The 18127-nt window shown below is 42.9% G+C and overlaps 1 protein-coding gene and 1 non-coding gene across 2 annotated transcripts; both read left to right on the plus strand.

The window, feature by feature from the left end:
* Positions 1–5840: 5840 nt before the first annotated feature.
* trnar-ucu (transfer RNA arginine (anticodon UCU)) lies at positions 5841–5933 on the plus strand. The gene is made up of 2 exons: positions 5841–5877; positions 5898–5933. It is a non-coding gene; the product is annotated as a tRNA-Arg (tRNA).
* A 7659-nt stretch (positions 5934–13592) lies between these two features.
* On the plus strand, positions 13593–15604 carry LOC148664683 (zona pellucida sperm-binding protein 3-like). Its single transcript, XM_088630918.1, has 7 exons — positions 13593–14232; positions 14334–14449; positions 14525–14631; positions 14709–14883; positions 14961–15078; positions 15277–15377; positions 15454–15604. Exons 1-7 carry the CDS (start codon positions 13597–13599, stop codon positions 15581–15583), a joined length of 1383 nt encoding a protein of 460 aa, XP_088487044.1. The 5' UTR covers positions 13593–13596; the 3' UTR covers positions 15584–15604.
* Positions 15605–18127: the final 2523 nt, after the last annotated feature.

The following is an 18127-nucleotide window of genomic DNA, read 5'->3' on the forward strand; positions in this document are numbered from 1 at the left end:
TTTACTGCAACGGACATAAAAACTCCCTTGCTTTTAACAGGGCGTTTCATAATTTCTAACTACGAAAATTATTTAAACTGCGACACTTATCATTCAACCAGAGCTCAAAATATCACAAGGATCCTCAAGAGCACAGCAAAGACTGTATTTAAAGATACTTGTATCAGATACATGAGTATCCAGGCTTTTTTATCAACGCTTTCTTTTCTGTATACCAGATATTATGGAACCACTTCAGAAGGATGTCAGCCAGCCAGATTCCAGGAATCGGTACTTTAAAGAAAAAATACACACCGGTATTCCATTTCTCCCTTAACATTTTAAGCATCGAAGTCTTTAACTAACATGTGAAATAGCATGTTAAAAAGTGGTAGTTTTAAGCTTTTCTGCTAATATAATATGGAATCGCGTATCTAAAGGAATTAATAACGATATGATTATATTCGTGTACTGCGACATTTCTTTGAAAAAATAGAATAGCAATATTATGGACAATTAATTGACTTTTATATTTCTAAATATCACAACATGATCGAATTTAAGTCATTTTAATAACAATGAACAGTCACCTATGCGTTACAATATAAACATTTATATTGATTTAAATCGCGTTTTGATTTAAATCGCAAACGCGTGTTTAAATATATGTTTTTTGATTCACAATCAGACAAATGCAACATAAATTGATATATTTATCTTCTAAGTATCTTAATAAACTTTCAGCATAGCTTTCTCCCCGTTTAGATGTATTTTTCTTGGGATCTTGGGATCAAACGTGGAAAGATTAGATTGTAATCGTTTTTATTTTTTAAATACATTTTAGAAAAGTGTAATCTATACTAAAAAGCTGTACACCACCTGCTATAAAGATACATATTGTAATACTTTCGGGCTCAGATAGGACGGACACAAGAACTCAGACTTGCGGAGTTAAATCTCAACAAAACCACAACAAATCTCAATATCTAGTATGAATTATTTGTAATACAAACCAAAAATAGCCCGCAAACTCACTCAAATTCCTCCAATTATCATAATCCCGCCCCTTATGCAAAACCAAACCCTCCTCCCATCCCAGTTTATCCTCTTTATCATAAACTAAATCCAGCTCAATTTTCAACATAAAGCATTACACAAAATCAATACCTCAACACTCTATACTCAACAACGATAATTCACAAACAACCAGAACATGTAACTCCACATTCCCAAATAGACCTAATTTCCATAGCCCCATCCCCTAATGCAAAACCAACATCCCTCCCCTGTTCTCTCTCTCCGCTGGCGTTTGTAATCGTTTTTTTTTTAAATAAATTTTAGCAAAGTCATGTATTTTTAAAATCTTAAGATTTCTATATTTATGTCTTTATTTAGTGGTTTCATTAGTGACAAAGGCTAAACTTTCTTGGAAAATGTATTTTATGTAAACCATGTTTGCTATTAATTCAGTTAGGGCTAGATTATGTTCATTGTCTTCCAATGAAAGAATGGTTCCTTTTGCCGTAGTCGGGTTGACATTAGAAGCTTGCCACGCCCGGACTGTTACACCAACGCATTAGCATGTTAAAGCGATTTCATTGAGGAGCCTAGCTGTCTTAAATAGTAAGTAATGTACTTTTGGAGGGGGGAGGTGCCTTTCGCTGGAAATCTTGCCCCCTTCTACTTTGAAAATACCTGTGAAACCGGTTTAATTCGTCACAGCCAGCACTCCCGCAGAGAGGGGGGTTGTACTTGTTAATGTCTTAGCCGGAACATATCATTATATCTCATTTTGTATTTCTATAAAAAAATCATTTGCCCAGCCTAACACTATTGTTGTTATTGTTTTTATCCTGTAAAGCGCTTTGAGCAGCACAGCTTTCTCACCAGTTAGATTACTTTTTGATACCATCCTTACACAAAGCAGAAACTTCTTGTATTTTCCGATGACATACAAGTGGAAAGATTACAGATTTTAATCGTCTTTTTTCTGAACCAGGGAAAATCTGATCATGTTTCTCTATAACAATAATAAAAAACTTTATTTTACATATCACCTTTAAAAGTGGCATCTCAAAGCAATACAGTAGATGTAAACCACAGATTACAAAGTAAATACCCAGACAAGTTTTTAATAAAATGCTTTTATTCATTCAGCCGAGAGAGCGTAAAACCTGGGCATAACAGCTGTTCCTTTTTCTGATCACCCGCTCTCTGGATACACGTCTCACCTGTCCTGTTCTTTGTTTTCCTAATTTGCTGATTATGCTTTCTGCGATCCACTCCTGCCCTCACACCTAAAGAAGACTATTTTAAATTTATTTGCGCGGTCCATTGTGCAATTAACACTTGTATGTGCTGTCCTTAAGGTGATATCACATAAAGGTGATATGTAAAATAATGTTTTTTTATTGTTATAGAGAAACATGATCAGATTTCCCCGTATCAGAAAAAAAGATCTAAAGTATACTAGTTTGTCACTAGTATACTTTTAATACAGTCTTTGCTGTGCTCTTGAGGATCCTTGTGATATTTCGAGCTCTGGTTGAATGATAAGTGTAGCAGTTTAAATAATTTTCTTAGTTAGAAATTATGAAACGCCCTGTTAAAAGCATGATGTTTCTCATGGGGTGTTACCTGCAGTAGTATCTCTCTCCACGCCTTTGGTAAGAAAAGAGTGGCTCCAGTGCAGGGTAAGGTCAGAACAGCTGGTCTGATTGTCTTAGAAAACAAGAAATTAAAATCAACAGGGAAATTGAACAATACAGAAATCAGCGCAGTATACAATAGGAAGCAAGCAAACAAAATGCTCAGCAAAAATCGTAGTTGAGTAAATTGGTGTAAAAAAAAATATTTGTAAGCAAAGGAGAGCCCGTGCTGCGTGTGAAACACATCAATAGTTCAGCATTTCTGAAACGTTTAATTGAATTGACAAAGAAATCCTCTCCTTAAACTTCAAAAAAGGATTATCTGTGGAGCCAGCAGGCGTAACACTGCAGTTGCCCGTTTCTCACAGGTGTTTGAAGTTGTGGATAACATTTAGTTAAACCTAATAACTGGTTGGGCCACCCTTAGCAGCAACAACTGCAATCAAGCATTTGCGATAACTGGCATTGAGTCTTTTACAGCGCTGTGGAGGAATTTTGGCCCACTCATCTTTGCAGAATTGTTGTAATTCAGCCACATTGGAGGGTTTTCGAGCCTTAACTGCTTTTTTAAGGTCATGCCACAACATCTTAATCGGATTCAGGTCAGGACTTTTGACTAGGCCACTCCAAAGTCTTCATTTTGTTTTTCTTAAGCCATTCAGAGGTGGACTTGCTGGTGTGTTTTGAACTTGAACTTGAACTTTATTGCCATATGTAACCGGTACTGGTACAATGGAATTCTTACTTACAGAAAGTCTCTTGATTGTAAAACAAGTGTAAAAAACAAGACAAAGTGCAAACAGTGCATCAAGACAATGTACAAACAAACAATAGACAATGTGCAAGTAAACATGTAGACAGTTTGAATGTAAACAATACAGACGTGTAAACAATGACTGGAGATGTGCAATAGATAAGAAATCATAAAGAGGTAGATGGTGATGGTGTAGGTGTGGTCCGAGGGGGATGGCTAAATTTGTTCGCCAGTCTCACTGCTTGTGGATAGAAGCTATTGAAGAATCTAGTGTTAAGTGTCCGTATGCTCTTATATCTCTTGCCTGAGGGCAGTGGGGTGAAGAGCTCATGCCCGGGGTGGTGACTGTCCTCTGTGATGGCCAGAATTCTACCACGGCAGCGGTCCTCATAGAGCTGTTTAATCTCGTTGAGACCGCAGCCGATGATCTTCTAGGCCATATTGACCATTCTCTGTAGTGCCTTTCTTTCTCGCGAAGAGGTGTTACCATACCACACAGTGATCCCGTTGGTGAGGATGCTCTCGATGGTGCAGCAATAGAAGTTCACCAACACATGTATTGGCATCCCCCATCACTTGAGGCACCTCAAGAAATAAAGGCGCTGCTGAGCCTTCTTCATGATAGAGTCAGTGTTCACAGTCCAGGTTAGATCTTTAGAGATGTGAATTCCCAAAAACCTAAAGCTGGTGACTGTTTCCACTTCCGTTCCATCAATACTGAGTGGGCTGTGAGTGTATGGCCTGTGTCTCCGAAAGTCCACTATTAGCTCTTTCGTTTTCTTTATGTTCAAGTCCAGGTTATTGCTATGACACCACCTAAGCAGCTGTACAACTTCATCCCTGTAAGTGGACTCGTCATCATCACTGATCAGTCCTATTATAGTGGTGTCATCGGCAAACTTAATGATGCGGTTGTTGCTGTGTCTTGCTGTGCAGTCGTGAGTAAATAGGGAGTACAACCTTGGACTCAGACAGCAGCCTTGTGGGGTTCCAGTGCTCAGGGTGAGTGGTGTTGAAGTTTTATTGCCTATCCGCACCACCTGTGGTCTCTCAATAAGAAAGTCCAGCAGCCAGTTGCAGACAGAGTTGCACAGACCTAATCCCCTGAGCTTTGTCACCAGTTGACTGGGTATGATGGAATTGAATGCTGAACCGTAGTCCACAAACAGCATTCTCACATACGAGTTCTTAGTGTCCAGGTGTTCCAAGGTTGTATGCAGAGCCAGGGAGACAGCATCATCCACTGATCTGTTGTTCTGGTAGGCGAACTGCAAGGGGTCCAGGGACTCTGTGATGGAGGAGTTGATGTGTGACAACACCAGCTTCTCCAGGCATTTCATCACCACAGATGTTAATGCTACTGGGCAGTAATCATTCAGGCATGTCACTTTTGTCTTTTTGGGGGTTTGGAACAATAGTGTTTTTTTTTAAAGCAGGTGGGGACCATGGACTGTGACAGGGAGGAGTTAAAGATGTCCGTAAACACTGTGGTCAGCTGGGCTGCACATGTCCTCAGGACGTGATGTGGTATCCCATCAGGCCCTGCAGCCTTACGGATTTTCACCCTGCTCAGAGTCTTCTGCACGTCCTGCTCTGAGAGTTTCAGAACAAACTCACCCTGCACACTTGGGGTCTTCTCAGCATTGCCCGTGTTCAGAGCATCAAAGTGGGCATAGAAGTTTGCCCGCTTTGGATCATTGTCCTGCTGCAGAACCCAAGTGCACTTCAGCTTGAGGTCACGAACAGATGGCCGGACATTCTCCTTCAGGATTTTTTGGTAGACGGCAGAATTCATGGTTCCATTTACCACAGCAAGTCTTCCAGGTCCTGAAGCAGCAAAACAGCCCCAGACCATCACACTACCACCACCATATTTTACTGTTGGTATGATGTTCCTTTTCTGAAATGCTGTGTTACTTTTACGCCAGATGTAATGGGACACACACCTTCCAAAAAGTTAAACTTTTGTCTCGTCAGTCCACAGAGTATTTTCCCAAAAGTCTTGGGGGTCATCAAGATGTTTTCTGGCTCATCAGTGGTTTTCGTCTTGGAATTCTGCCATGCAGGCCATTTTTGCCCAGTCTCTTTCTTATGGTGGAGTCATGAACACTGACCTTAACTGAGGCAAGTGAAGCCTGCAGTTCTTTGGATGTTGTTGTGGGGTTTTTTGTGACCTCTTGGATGAGTCTTCGCTGTGCTCTTGGGGTAATTTTGGTCTTTAGAACTGGCTTTATAAACTTTTCCAGACTGATAAATCTCAATCACTTTTTCAGACAGGGCCATGTAGGTTTAATTTTTCCCTTAATAATAAAAACCTTCATTTAAAAACTGCATTTTGTGTTTACTTGTGTTATCTTTGTCTAATATTTCAATTTATTTGATGATCTAAAACTTTCAGTGTGACAAACATGCAAAAAAATAAGAAATCAGGAAGGGGGCAAACTCTTTTTCATACAGCTGGCTCTGTGGCGCAATGGAGAGCGCGTTGGACTTCTAGGCCTTGATAGAATGAAGTCATTCAAAGGTTGTGGGTTCGAGTCCCACCAGAGTCATGTATCATTTTTATTGAACCTTTCAAAATCCTCTAGGGATTGGTGTTGATCAAGTCAAATACAGGACTTCTTAAGAGTCCACAGTTGAAAATGAACCAGCAGCCACAAGAAAGAAATTAGCACTGGACTGTGATCACATCACTCCTGTCCTGGAGTCCTTGCACTGGCTTCCTGTCAACTTCAAAATCCTCAAGCTCAGCTATAAGGCTCTCCATGGCTTGGCACCTCAGTACCTGTCTGGGTTATCGCCCTACTCCCCACCTCACAACCTTCGCTCTTCTAATTGTGTTTTCCTATCTGTCCCCCAGTCCATCTGGACTACACTCTATGGGTGACAGGGCCTTCTCCTGTTTTGCCCCAAAGCTCTGGATCTTTATCCCCAAGGATATCAGTCACCTTCTCTAAACTCCTTCAAATCCAGACTCAAAACCCTCTTCTTTAGAAGAGCTTTTAATGCACTATTCTTTACCCCTCTGTTCCTACTGTATTTAATACCACCATCTATTGTCTCCTCTAACTGTGTATTCTCATCCTGCTTATCTTGTGTATTTTTTTAACTTTATTGTTGTCATTCTGTAAAGTGCTTTGAAAAGCCACCTTTAAAAGCGCTATATAATGTCAAGATTATTATTATTATTATTAATAATGAACAGTGCATTTAACACTGAGCACATGTGGTCCTTCTTTGCAAAGGATTGCAAAGGTTGGGAATTAGCTTTTCACTCGTGTTGTTGAAGACCGTATCCTGGCTGTGTTGCAGGAAATGTCTGGATGCCATCACCGGATCAAGGAGAGGATCAGGGTTTTGGGAAGTCTTTTTGATGCCTGACACTGTGTGTTTCCTGGTTGTAACGGGTGTCATTCTGGACCTAAACAACAGAGAACACCATTGAAATCGCTGGACTGCCTAGCGAACACTTTGTCGCCTTCTTCTGACCTGTAATTAATGTGATTCTCTGAAAACGTGGCACGTTGTATCTGTGCTACCTTTATGGAGGGTGACCACACTCATAAGGATCATAGATTCGATCACAAGCATCTAAAAACGAGAATGAGAAAATGACATCACGCTATAAGGCTGAATGGCACGAATTCTCCTGTTCCTTCTGCAGCAAATGTGAGTTTTTTTGCTTCTTAACACTGAGATAGTTGGAGATATTTGGCAGCTGTGGGATTCCAACTCAACCCTCAAAGAGACTGGAGCTTTAATCCAGCTCTAAACTAAAAACTGGGTGACTTGTAAGGGCTGGTAGGAGAGGAAAAGAATAAATGCTTCTTTTTTGGTCTTTAGCTACTAAAAGAAAGGAAAAAAATATTTGATTATTATTTATTCACCAGTTGTTTTGATCAAATTATTGTAACGCAGTGCCATATTAAGGTATAATATGTACATGAACGTCATGTCTGAGTCGATGATGGCAGCTGAGTATTGCTGGAGGACAGTTCATCATGAGTGGGTAAGCCTGCATAATGAGGGAGAAGAGATCGGCCTCTCTGATGCAGTGTCCAGTGACACTAACCTTCTGTCCTACTGTTCCCTGCTAATGTAGAGGGTGAATGCTTATTTAGGTGAATGTAAGGTTTCATTCTTGTAAAATATTTCCGAGCACTTTTTTTGTTGCTGAAAATTAATCTTGTGCATTTGAATGAATTCCGATATTGTCACCTAATTCTATACATTGTTTCATCAGACTAGAACTTTTATAGGAGCTCAATTGCATTTATGAATTGCATAGTGATAGTATTTATTTCCGTTTAAATACTTCAGTCAAAAATGTAGAGAAGGTGCTCCTGTTTTCACCATTATAAGAACTGTGATGCACCAGTAATATTTACTCTCACAAAAGTATTGTAATTGTATTGTTCTGTTCTGTAACAATCTTGAGAGACACAAACCTTCTGTTTTACTGCACTACACTTCTCCAGAGGCCAGTTCAGCACACAAGGATCCTCAGTCAAACAAACACTGCAATCGCTTGATAAAAGCCATTCCTCATCCTTTCTCTTAGTATTGGTGCAACTTTTGTATCCAAAGAAGGCGATTTGACAATGAAAGGTGCAATCATCTTAAAGAGAGTCTTCATGAAGGCATGCACAGCTTAATGTAACGAACAGTTCTTTCCGGACCCTATGCGGACGACACAGTCCGACGGAGTGGGAAACATTGGGGAAACGTCATGCAGGAAAACGGGGCTGAAGACAGGGGGGCGTGTCCAAGGTGCGCTGGTGCACGGGGGAGGTGTGGCCGAGGCGAACAATCCCAAAGAATAATCCATAGAGTATCCAAAACACGAAGGTAAGTCCAAAACCAGGAGATCCATCATAACTCGGAATTAAAACCACGAAGGCCGGGTCGGAACCGGCGGACGGGGAACAGGAACGGGAATGGAGGTTAAAACCTTAACGGGACCAGGCGCTTCCTGGTCCCGGACTCGCACGATATGGAAATCAGATGCAGAGCCCGGAAGAGCGTCAGCGCCTGGCTTTTAAGGTGGGCAGGGAAAAGGGAGCAGGTGCATGGAATCAAGTCTTGAGTGATAGGGCTGGAGCACCCTTAAGGAGGGGGAGCTAATATCGTGACACTTAAGGCACATGAAGCTGAATCCGTGAGCTGATTGACACAAAACAATGTCACTTCACATTATCCGCAAAGCTGTTTTGCTTGTCTGACCACCTCTTCGTACTTTACAGTGAGCGCATATATTTCAGTTTCTTCTTTTGTATTTTCCTTACTATTTTACTGTCCCTTTCCCCCATGTGGAGATGTATCCACTGCCAAAACTGCTGTCTGATTATTTAAATTATCTGTAAAACTGTTACATGACTTCATCTAATTGTAAATTTATAAGACAGTCTGTGAGACATTTGTGAGAGTAGCTGAATCCCACGGCTGGTGTGGAATCAGACACAGACAGGTCTTCTGTGTGATCTGAATCCCACTGCCCAGAGCTACAGACTGGTCTAATGGTCACTATTGTAGACACGACCATCGGACAATCGGCTACAAATAATCACTATACTGATCATATTGTCACTACTGGTGTTTATTACATAAATACTATATATAAATAATAAGATAATTCCACACTCATGTGTGTTATAAAACATTTATAAACATTTTGGGAGGCTGACATACAGTAAAGAAAGTAATACTGAAGGGCTGGAAGTCCTGGAAAGCGTTAATAGAACCTTCTTGCTTTCGACCTGGAACAGAGCCCACAACTGCCAGATCAGTGACCCCTGAGCCCAGTTCACAGAGAGGAGAACCAGGAGCTCTTCTATGTCTCTAAGAGGGCTGGGAGGAAGGATAAAAGGGGGAAATGTGACATGAGTCCAGGCTGTTCTGTCTGATATTGTTCATGTAGCAGCACTGATTGTCTGAATATCTTCTGGTTCTGGATTGTGAGGATAGAGAGCAGTACGGAGTTGAGATCCTGTCTGAGTGTGAGTCTGAGCAATGAATCTGACTGAGAAAAGAATAATGATTTTTTATTCTGCCTGAGAATTTTCCTGAGAATTTTTCCTGATAATTTTTCTTCTTTTCCAAGTGGTGTTACATCCCCTTCAGATACTCTACACAGACTGCCAGAGAGAAGAGGAGCGAGAGATGGACAGATAAGAGCACACACAGCAAGAGACACATACGTCTTGATTTACTTTGAAGCAAGTGTTCATTTCTTTTCAGGAACAAGTTGTTTTTGAACTTCAAGAAATTCATACAACTTCTGAAAGATAAAATACAAATCTTGCTTCTCAGGACAGAAGAAATGCTGCAAAAAAATGCCAGTGATTTGTGAAAAGCAACGGGAATGTGTCCCTCTGCAGCTGTTAAACAAAGGGCTGGTGGGTCAAACGCACTCAGGGACGTGCTTCAGATTGTGATGATGTAAACATAATCTCCGCTAAAAATTGAAGGGATTTCTTCGCAAACCCTCTTGAATGTTGCAGGAAATCTTCGTGTTTTACTCGTGTGCAACTAAAACAAGTAAACAATTCAGTACCTAAGTCAATGTCCAAGAAAACCATCCTCACGTGTGGAATTTTTCTTTAACTGGCTGTTGGGAGAATTCATTTATACACCCGTTGTATCCTTAGCAAAAATATTTTAAAATTAGAACACAGATTTGTTGGAGAACTTGACAATCCTTGACAATCATTATTAAATGAGCATTATAGAAATGTGCGTTGATATTTTTAATATGTAACTTAATTGTAATATATATATAATTGCTTTGATATGGATGTTCATTTGAAGGAATTGAGGAAACTATGAAGGATCGCAGAACAACCAAAGATACATTTGGGCATCTGCTATTGGTAAAGATTAACGAATACAGTAAGTGTGAAGCTTGCACATACACGAGAGAAAAAGATCAGTTTAAATTCACTTCATTAGACTGACAGTGTGTATAGCAATGGATGGTTCCGATACATCGACCTCTGGGTTATGGGCCCAGCACGCTTCTGCTGCGCCACTCTGCTGACAGCTGTCGTAGTGTGATTCAACACAACTGCTCTATCTTTGCTTTCTAAAAGTGCGCCCGAGATGAAAAGTTTCAACGGCAAACACAGACGTCACTTTGAGCACTTGGTCTTTTATAGTACGAATCATCACACGCTGCTCTACATGGGCGTGTCTTCAAGATCGTTGAGAACCAAACCTTCTGCTTTCCGAGGCAACTGATTATTTCCTTGTTAATTCACAAATCTTCAATGGGAATCAGTGAAACGAAAACCAAACACATGTACACACTCGCGTCCTAGCCTGAAAGAAAAATGATGGAAGCATTTGAGAAATAACAAGAGTAGTCTGAACAGCTCCAGTCTATCAACTGCTCTACAAAGTGATCGCTACTTCCACACCCAGTTTATAACGCTGAAAATGATTCAGGAAGCACAGCAAAGTTCTAAAAGCAGTGGTTGAAAAGCGTCTAGATACATAAAATGACAGTTTCTCAAAAGTAAAATCTTAAGCTTTTAAATATTGTCATCCATATATTTTCGTTTTTCTCTTTTTTAAATAACACGCTTTCGAGAAATAGACTGTCTTGTAATGAAGGCTGCATTAGAAAATGTGTGTCTAAATTAAAATCGGGTTTATGACTTCTGCGTTTTTCAGCTTTCTTAGCGCTTGGGTCTCGATTCAGATATTGCAATGAAAGCAACAGGGGAGTAAGTTTTCCTTTTCTAAATCAAAGGTGATCTGCTCACAAGGAAGTATAAAAACTTCAGCGTTTACTTTTTGAAGACCGCAAATTGTCGAAACACTATTGCTTCATAAGCTAATAAGTAAGGTTTCTGAGCACGCATTGTATTACTAATGCTGTTACTAATAAAAAAAAGCTTAAATTCACATAATGGAATTTGGACGGCTCAAAGTAGTCTATTCTTTGTACAACTTTACTTGCCCGCTGAGTAGAGTTTAAAGCAACGGCAGCAGAAGTAGCAGTAATAGCAACAACGTGGTTAGAGTGTCACAATACACTCTATGAAATTATTGCGGCTTCAGATCGTTTTGTTCTGTTGAAGCTGCCTACAGGCTCTGAATTGCTGACATTGGCTGTGATCTTTTTTCAGGTTTCATGAAATTCTTCACATATTTGAAATATTTAATTCGGGTTCGCCTAATACACGGTGCAAACCGTACCTGCAGCAGAATGCTGTGGCACATGAAGCCGTTTTGTTTATCGGTTGTAAGGATTTAGGAGCGTACTACAAATCGAGCAAGGGAAAAGAAAGTTAAACAGGAGTCACTTTTTGGATTGCTAATTCATTGTGCTCTGCTCGTCTAGGTTCAAATCCTATCCTTGTCATGGTTAAGCCCTGAGACGTGTGTGTTTTTTCTAAACGGTGTTTGCATTTGTTTCCTCTTTACTCCTGTAAACTCAGGACTTTTTTTCCTTGGTGGCAACAATACGCTTCTGCAATACAGTAAATCAAAGACTCTGCTTTCAAATGAGCTGCACCAGGCATTCGGATACAGAAGAACACAGGGATTTAAAATTCAGGAATATGAATGGCCAATTGCTTACAGCTAGGGTTTTTACGTTTTCTTATTTAGCGATTTGTGTATCAATCTTTTAACAATTCATTAAAATGCTAACAATATGTAAAAACAAAACAACAGCACCGTTAAATGCTGGGGAGACAGGTAGTTTTTTTTTTCCATCAGATGCCAATCTCTAATGCTGTGTGTGAGAAGTTACGTACCTATCCTTTTCTCACATTTTCTGACAACTATTCCAAAGGGGCACCCTGTCAGCTCCTAATACTTTTTAAAAGTGCCTGCATGTTTGATTATTGTCGTTTTATTTAGAAAAAGTTCAATATTGATCATAACTAAAGAAAATTAGGATCACGAATAAAAAAAGGGCTGAAGATGCGAGTCGCTCTTGAATCAGAGCTGGGCGACACGGGCTTCTGTTCTGATATGATTGTACGAGAAGCAGGAGGAATCTCTTCTCTCCTATGGAGCATGAGCTGAATCAGGAGTGGGACATTTCGTTTGCTCGTGCATATGTTAACACATGACCTACATCGTAAAACTAAATTAAAAACTAACATTAAGTTGTCAAAGACATTCATTTATATACAAACAAGAGACAGACATAGTAATGATTCTACATTAACTTGTCCTGCACTGATCAGACTAATTGAAATGTATGAAAGCCCGTTTCCGCCAGGGAGTTACAAAACAACGCGCTATGGTATCGCAGAATTCCGACTAAGTAACTCAGAATTGCGACTTAGTAACTCACAACTCCGACTTTATATCTCACATTTGCAACTTCGAAATAGCCCATATTTCATTGTCTGTCCTTTTGTTATTGTAACGGATTCGGGTTCTAGCTAGCAAGACCTGGGTTTGAGCCAATAGAGTGAGGCACGAAGTAGGGTGGGAGCGGCGAGGGCACAAGCCCTAGAACCCGAATTCGTTACAATAACAAAAGGTCAGACAATGAAATATGGGCTTTTCGAAGTCGCAAATGTGAGAGATAAAGTCAAAATTCTGAGTTTTTAGGTCGCAATTCTATGATTCTAAGTCACAATTCTGAGATACCATAGTGCGTTTTTTTTACTCCCTGGCGGAAACGGGCTTCCATAGGTTCTCGGTGCTGCGAAGCAAAAGCAATCTCTGGAAAATCAGACAAATTATTATCAGATCATGTCAAAAGCTGATCAGTATTTCTTTACTGGGAAGCAAAGAAATGCTTGTATTACACATTTTAATATGACATGCAATTACACATGAAAAATAGTAAAATTATTTTCATTGCGGTACGTGTTGATAGAACAGCCCCCTCGATAAAAGAAAGTGTGGACGGACGTGTCGCATGTTCCGTACTCTGTCTGACAGCGAGTTTAACACACTTTCCTCGGAAATTAGAAACTAATTTAACAATAAATTAATCTGAGCAAATTTTACACGTGTGGGTGATTTAATTCTGTCGAAATTGCGTGGAACTCCTCCGCTGAGGTCAGATACACACGGGAAAATGTTCAGGCGGCTTCACGGAGTCCCGCCTCAGACTGAAATCAGGTTCTAATTAGACGCTGAGAACAATCCGGATCTCTGTATGTAATTGATTGTGTTGATTGTGTGACCAGGTGTGCGGTAACAGGTCCTGCCAGTATAAAAACCTAGTCACCGCGTTCACACTTTATGCTTTCTTGCTTCAACACAGTTTTGTGGTTTACTTATTTTACTCCTGTAGCAATTGAGCGGGACGTTAATTTGGCGATGCGCTCGTTTCTCTTTATGCTGTGCCTGTGCACAGGGGCCGGGCTCCCCGCACTGGTTTCCGCCGGGCCGGCTGGCTGGGACTCTCGGGAATTGGCGCTCCAGGCCGACCTCCCGGCTCCTGAAGACGCAGCCCAGTTGGAGGACTTGAACCTGGCAGATGCGCCCTCCGAAGACCTGTCTGCAAGCGAGAACGACTCGCAGTCCTTGGCTCCCGACTTTCGCCGCCTTCCCGTGTCCAGAGACGCGTACTCGCCCTACTTCGACAAGGAGAAGATGAAGCCCGAAGCCGGCAGCCGCCCCTTACCCGCCTACATCAAGAGCGTCCTGTTTCCTCCCCAGCGAGGGCGGCAGCCGGCTCGCCCGGCCATCGGGGGCACCCGAGGAGTGGCTGTGTGGTGTGACTCCAGCAGGATGTATGTGAGGGTCAGTCGGCTCCTGTTCGGCTTCAGCTGTCGGCCATCGGAGGTGACCTTGGGCAACTGCAGCGTCAGCCGAACCACACGCAGTTACTTCTACTTCATCTACGGGCTTCACGAGTGCGGCACCGAGCGATCGGTAAGCGGGTCTTCATCTACATGCAGTGTATCGATGTGAGCTGTAGGGCTAGTGTCGGGGTTGCCTTTCCTGGGAATATCCCTTCCTCTGTGACCCTGCAGGTTGTCCAGGGCCGCCTGGTGTACTCCAACACTCTCCGCTATGCCCTGCCCTCCTCCAGTGCACCTGTGCATCGCTTCATTCCCTTCTCTGTGCTGGTCAAGTGCTCCTACAACAGGTAGGCAGGGCTCTGCTGCTGCTGAGAAGCCGCTGGGAAAGTGTCCAGAAGCCCCTCATCCCCTCTGTCCTGCAGGTTCCACTTCTCCTACAAGGTTGGCTATGTCCCCACGTGGGCCAGGAGAAGGACCTTCTTCAAGGACCTGAAGAACAAGCACAGCTTTGTGCTGCTCACCACCAACTGTAAGCTCCTTGAGCGAGTGGCTCCTCCTGCCTGCAGAGGGTGCTGTGTGCAGGTGTAATGCTGCCTCTCTCTCCAGCCCACTGGGTCCGGCTCTCTCCCAAGGATGAGTACTTCCTGGGTCAGCCCATGTACTTCCAGGCCACTGCCTACTTTGCCACAGCGGAGCAGAGGCTGTACATCCACTCGTGTTACGTAACGGAGAAACCGGACCAGCACTCCCAGCCCCGTTTCCCCGTGATCGACAACTTGGGGTACGGCCCCTTCTGGGAGGAGAGGTGGACAGGAGCCCCGAGAGCCTGCAGGGGTTCATCCTTGTCCTTGTCCCCAGGTGCATGGTGGACAGCAAGGCAGATGGCTGCCTGTCCAGGTTTGTCCCCTCCAAGCAGAAGGATGTGCTCCGCTTCACAATTGATGCCTTCCTCTTCCAGAAGAAGCTGTCCAGGAAGGTACTGCTCTCAAAGGCTGCTCAGCCTTCCTGCTCTACTGATCCATGGTCTGCTTTCACATCCATGATCTAGATGTGAACCAGACTGTGGCAGCTGTAGTGCCTAGAGCTGCCAGCTTGCCTTCACTGATGGCAGAAGGTCCTTCTCTGTCCCTCTATTGGCCTTGATCCCTTAATGCTGTGACCATCCCTCTTGCAGCATGAAGTGACTGAGCTGTACATGCATTGTGTCATGGCTGTGGCTCCTGCTAAAGCAACACCAGGGACCAAGTCCTGCACCTACAACAGGGAGGCAAAGAGGTACTTCTGCAAGGAGCCTGCTGAGGGTGCTCTGGGACATGCCAGGTGGGACCTCACCTGTCCTCCTCTCCTCCAGGTGGGAGGAGCTGTATGGTGACCATGAGGTCTGTGCCTGCTGTGAGTCCAGGTGTGCTGGCAGACAGAATGGAGGTGGGTCTGGTTCTCTATCCCTTGTTGATACATCTCTGCCCAACAGAGAACTATGAGGAATGATCCTTCCTGGGCAAAGTGGCTGTTTAGATGAGTAGCATCACTGTTGGTCTCCAGCTGAAGCAGATCCCTCACTCCTGGGTGCTGCTTGTCCACAGGTACCAGGAGCCTGGTGACCAGCAGTCGGGTGGCTGTGGCACCAGTAGAAGCTCCTCTGGGTGTGGAATCTGCCTGGACTGAGGATGAGGAGGGAGACCCTCAGAGCTCCAGTGAAGATGCTGAGGGGGCTCCAGGGGACAGAGAGGCTGCAGGACAAGATGCTGAGAGCACCAGTGAGGATGTGGAGGGAGCAGAGGACTTTGGAGAATCATCACCCCCTCCCCTCCCCCTTTTCAGCTGGGGGGGCGGCTGGAGTAGTAAGTGGGGTAATGTACCTAGGTTCAGTTTAAGCACTAAGACATGAGGAGACTAAAGTAAGTCTTTTTATCAAAGACTGTAATATTTCTAATGACCAAAAGCACAGAAAGGTGACAACTTGTTCTGCCACTAGCAGTGACAGTTAATTGGGAAGTATGTATGCAGGAAAAAAGGGAGGGGTGGGTTCATAAGGCCAAAACCATCACAAAAAAATTACCCACACCCTTCACTCTGTAGTTAATCTGATTTCTGAACAAAAGTCTTTATGCACTTCTTCATCAAACCTAAAATAATGGGAGTTTTGGGGGAACATGACTGACTTGCTGCACTTATTTGGGCTTCAGGAACAATACAACAGCATGTTAAAAACAAAGCTTTTGCTGTTGGTCTCATATTTAAGGTGTTTTTGAGATTAAATGCTTTCTCAATTGACAGGAGCCACTTCCTTATTCAGAGGGTAGTGGGAGTCTGGAGCCTACCTGGGCATCCTGCAGGTTACAGGAGTAATCACAGACTGTACCCCGAGAGCCATTGTGATATACCTCAACCCGCCCAGAGCAGGCACCTCCTCCAGCTAACCTGAGGGACCAGTGGTCTAGAGAACAAAATAAAACTGATTAACAGACAGAGACATTTAATTTTAATGTTTCTTTATTAGCCCTATACAATTTCTTGCATTGGGAATTCATCTTTTCACATACCCCAGCTTTTCTCTGTGAAGACACAGACAGGGAGCAAACCTTGGGGTCAGAGCACAGGGTCTGCCATTGTATAGCACCCTTGGAGCAGTTAGGGTTAAGGGTCGTGCTCAGGGGCCCAACAGAGTAGGATTCCTCTGCCAGCTGTGGGATCTGAACTGGCAACCTTCCAGTCACAGGGACAGATCCTTAGTCACAGAGCCACCACTCTGCTACCACTTTATGCTCCAGTCTATTTTCTTTCTTCCTGGCTTGAAACATCTATTAAACATCAATGCAGAATACAGCTAGGCTACTCTCTGGTTCAGTGCACTGATGCGATTGTTTTTTTTTTTTTTTTTTTTAAGTGTATGTGGCGCATACCTGTGAAACAATTTAAGAACTGATTTACTGTATCAACTTATGGCCACATCCTGTAAACTCACTTGAACATGTTTCCTGGCCTGAGGCTGTGGAACAGGATTTGAGACTCCAAGGCACAGATGTCTTCTCTTCAGCTAAATGCAGTGGGGAAACTCCTCATTTGGAAGATGAAACAGCACCATCTGTCTGGCTGAGGTGAACTGCAGGGGTAGTGAGCTTCACCTGCGGAACTGCTGGCATGCTCCCCTGGGACAGAGTGACTGTTGGCACAAGGAGGATGCTGTGGTCACCTGTACAGGTGAGTGGGAGCAGCTGGAGGTCTCAGGGTGTTCAGGGCTGCTCTCACTACAGGAATACAGATGTAAATAATAATGAAGAAGTGAAACACATATTCTGCCTATTAGAAAAACAATTAGTGTGAGCCCTGGCTATTAAATGCTCTATATTAATGTAGTGTGTATTTGTCTTGGCTATGACCTCTTTTGTGCTTTCTGAATCTCAACCATCCCTTTTCCTTTTTCTTCAGGTTTGGAATCTCAAAACCATCCAATGATGACGGGTAATGCAGTTGACAGAAGGGAATACGAGACGCTTCCATTCGTCTAAATGCTGCTGCTGATTCTCAGGAGTACTGCTGTCTATAAACCATGGCCTCTCTGTTTCATTTTTGTCAAGAAATACAGAAGAACTGCTGTGAATCTCCTCATCAAAACCATTTTATCTTGTATTACTGCTCTTCCTACTTCAACCAGCACTTCTTCCTTGAAGACGGGTAAAATCCCCAGTTTCTAGTCTCTGTACAGATGAACACAAGATTAAGACACAAGTTCATTTTCTGATCTGTCTCCTTGCTCAGGCAGCACCAGGACAACACCCCAGACAGGCTTGTCCATCTCACCCCTGGTCCTCCTGCTGCTGGGGGCTCTGCTCTTTGTAGTGCTTGCCCTGTTAGCGGGGCAGCTGATCCAGAACAGCAAGCTGAAGAAAGGTAGGGAGGGAATTCACCGTCCAAAAACTGTCCTCTAGTGGTCATTACTGTCACACAAAACTGATCTGCATTGAACTTCAGGAAAACATTCTGCTCTAAATGATCAATTACATTCTGTCTAATTGAATGTGGAT

Source organism: Lepisosteus platostomus, chromosome 5, assembly GCF_059453375.1.
Source record: "Lepisosteus platostomus isolate fLepPlt1 chromosome 5, fLepPlt1.hap1, whole genome shotgun sequence".
NCBI classification, from domain to species: Eukaryota; Metazoa; Chordata; class Actinopteri; order Semionotiformes; family Lepisosteidae; genus Lepisosteus; species Lepisosteus platostomus.

Bases quoted from the DNA above. Each gene is read 5' to 3' on its own strand.
- LOC148664683 (XM_088630918.1), top strand. From the start codon at position 13,597: ATGCTTTCTTGCTTCAACACAGTTTTGTGGTTTACTTATTTTACTCCT. The intron at 14,233-14,333 runs GTAAGCGGGTCT...GTGACCCTGCAG, and splicing joins AGTGCGGCACCGAGCGATCG to GTTGTCCAGGGCCGCCTGGT. The intron at 14,450-14,524 runs GTAGGCAGGGCT...TCTGTCCTGCAG, and splicing joins GTCAAGTGCTCCTACAACAG to GTTCCACTTCTCCTACAAGG.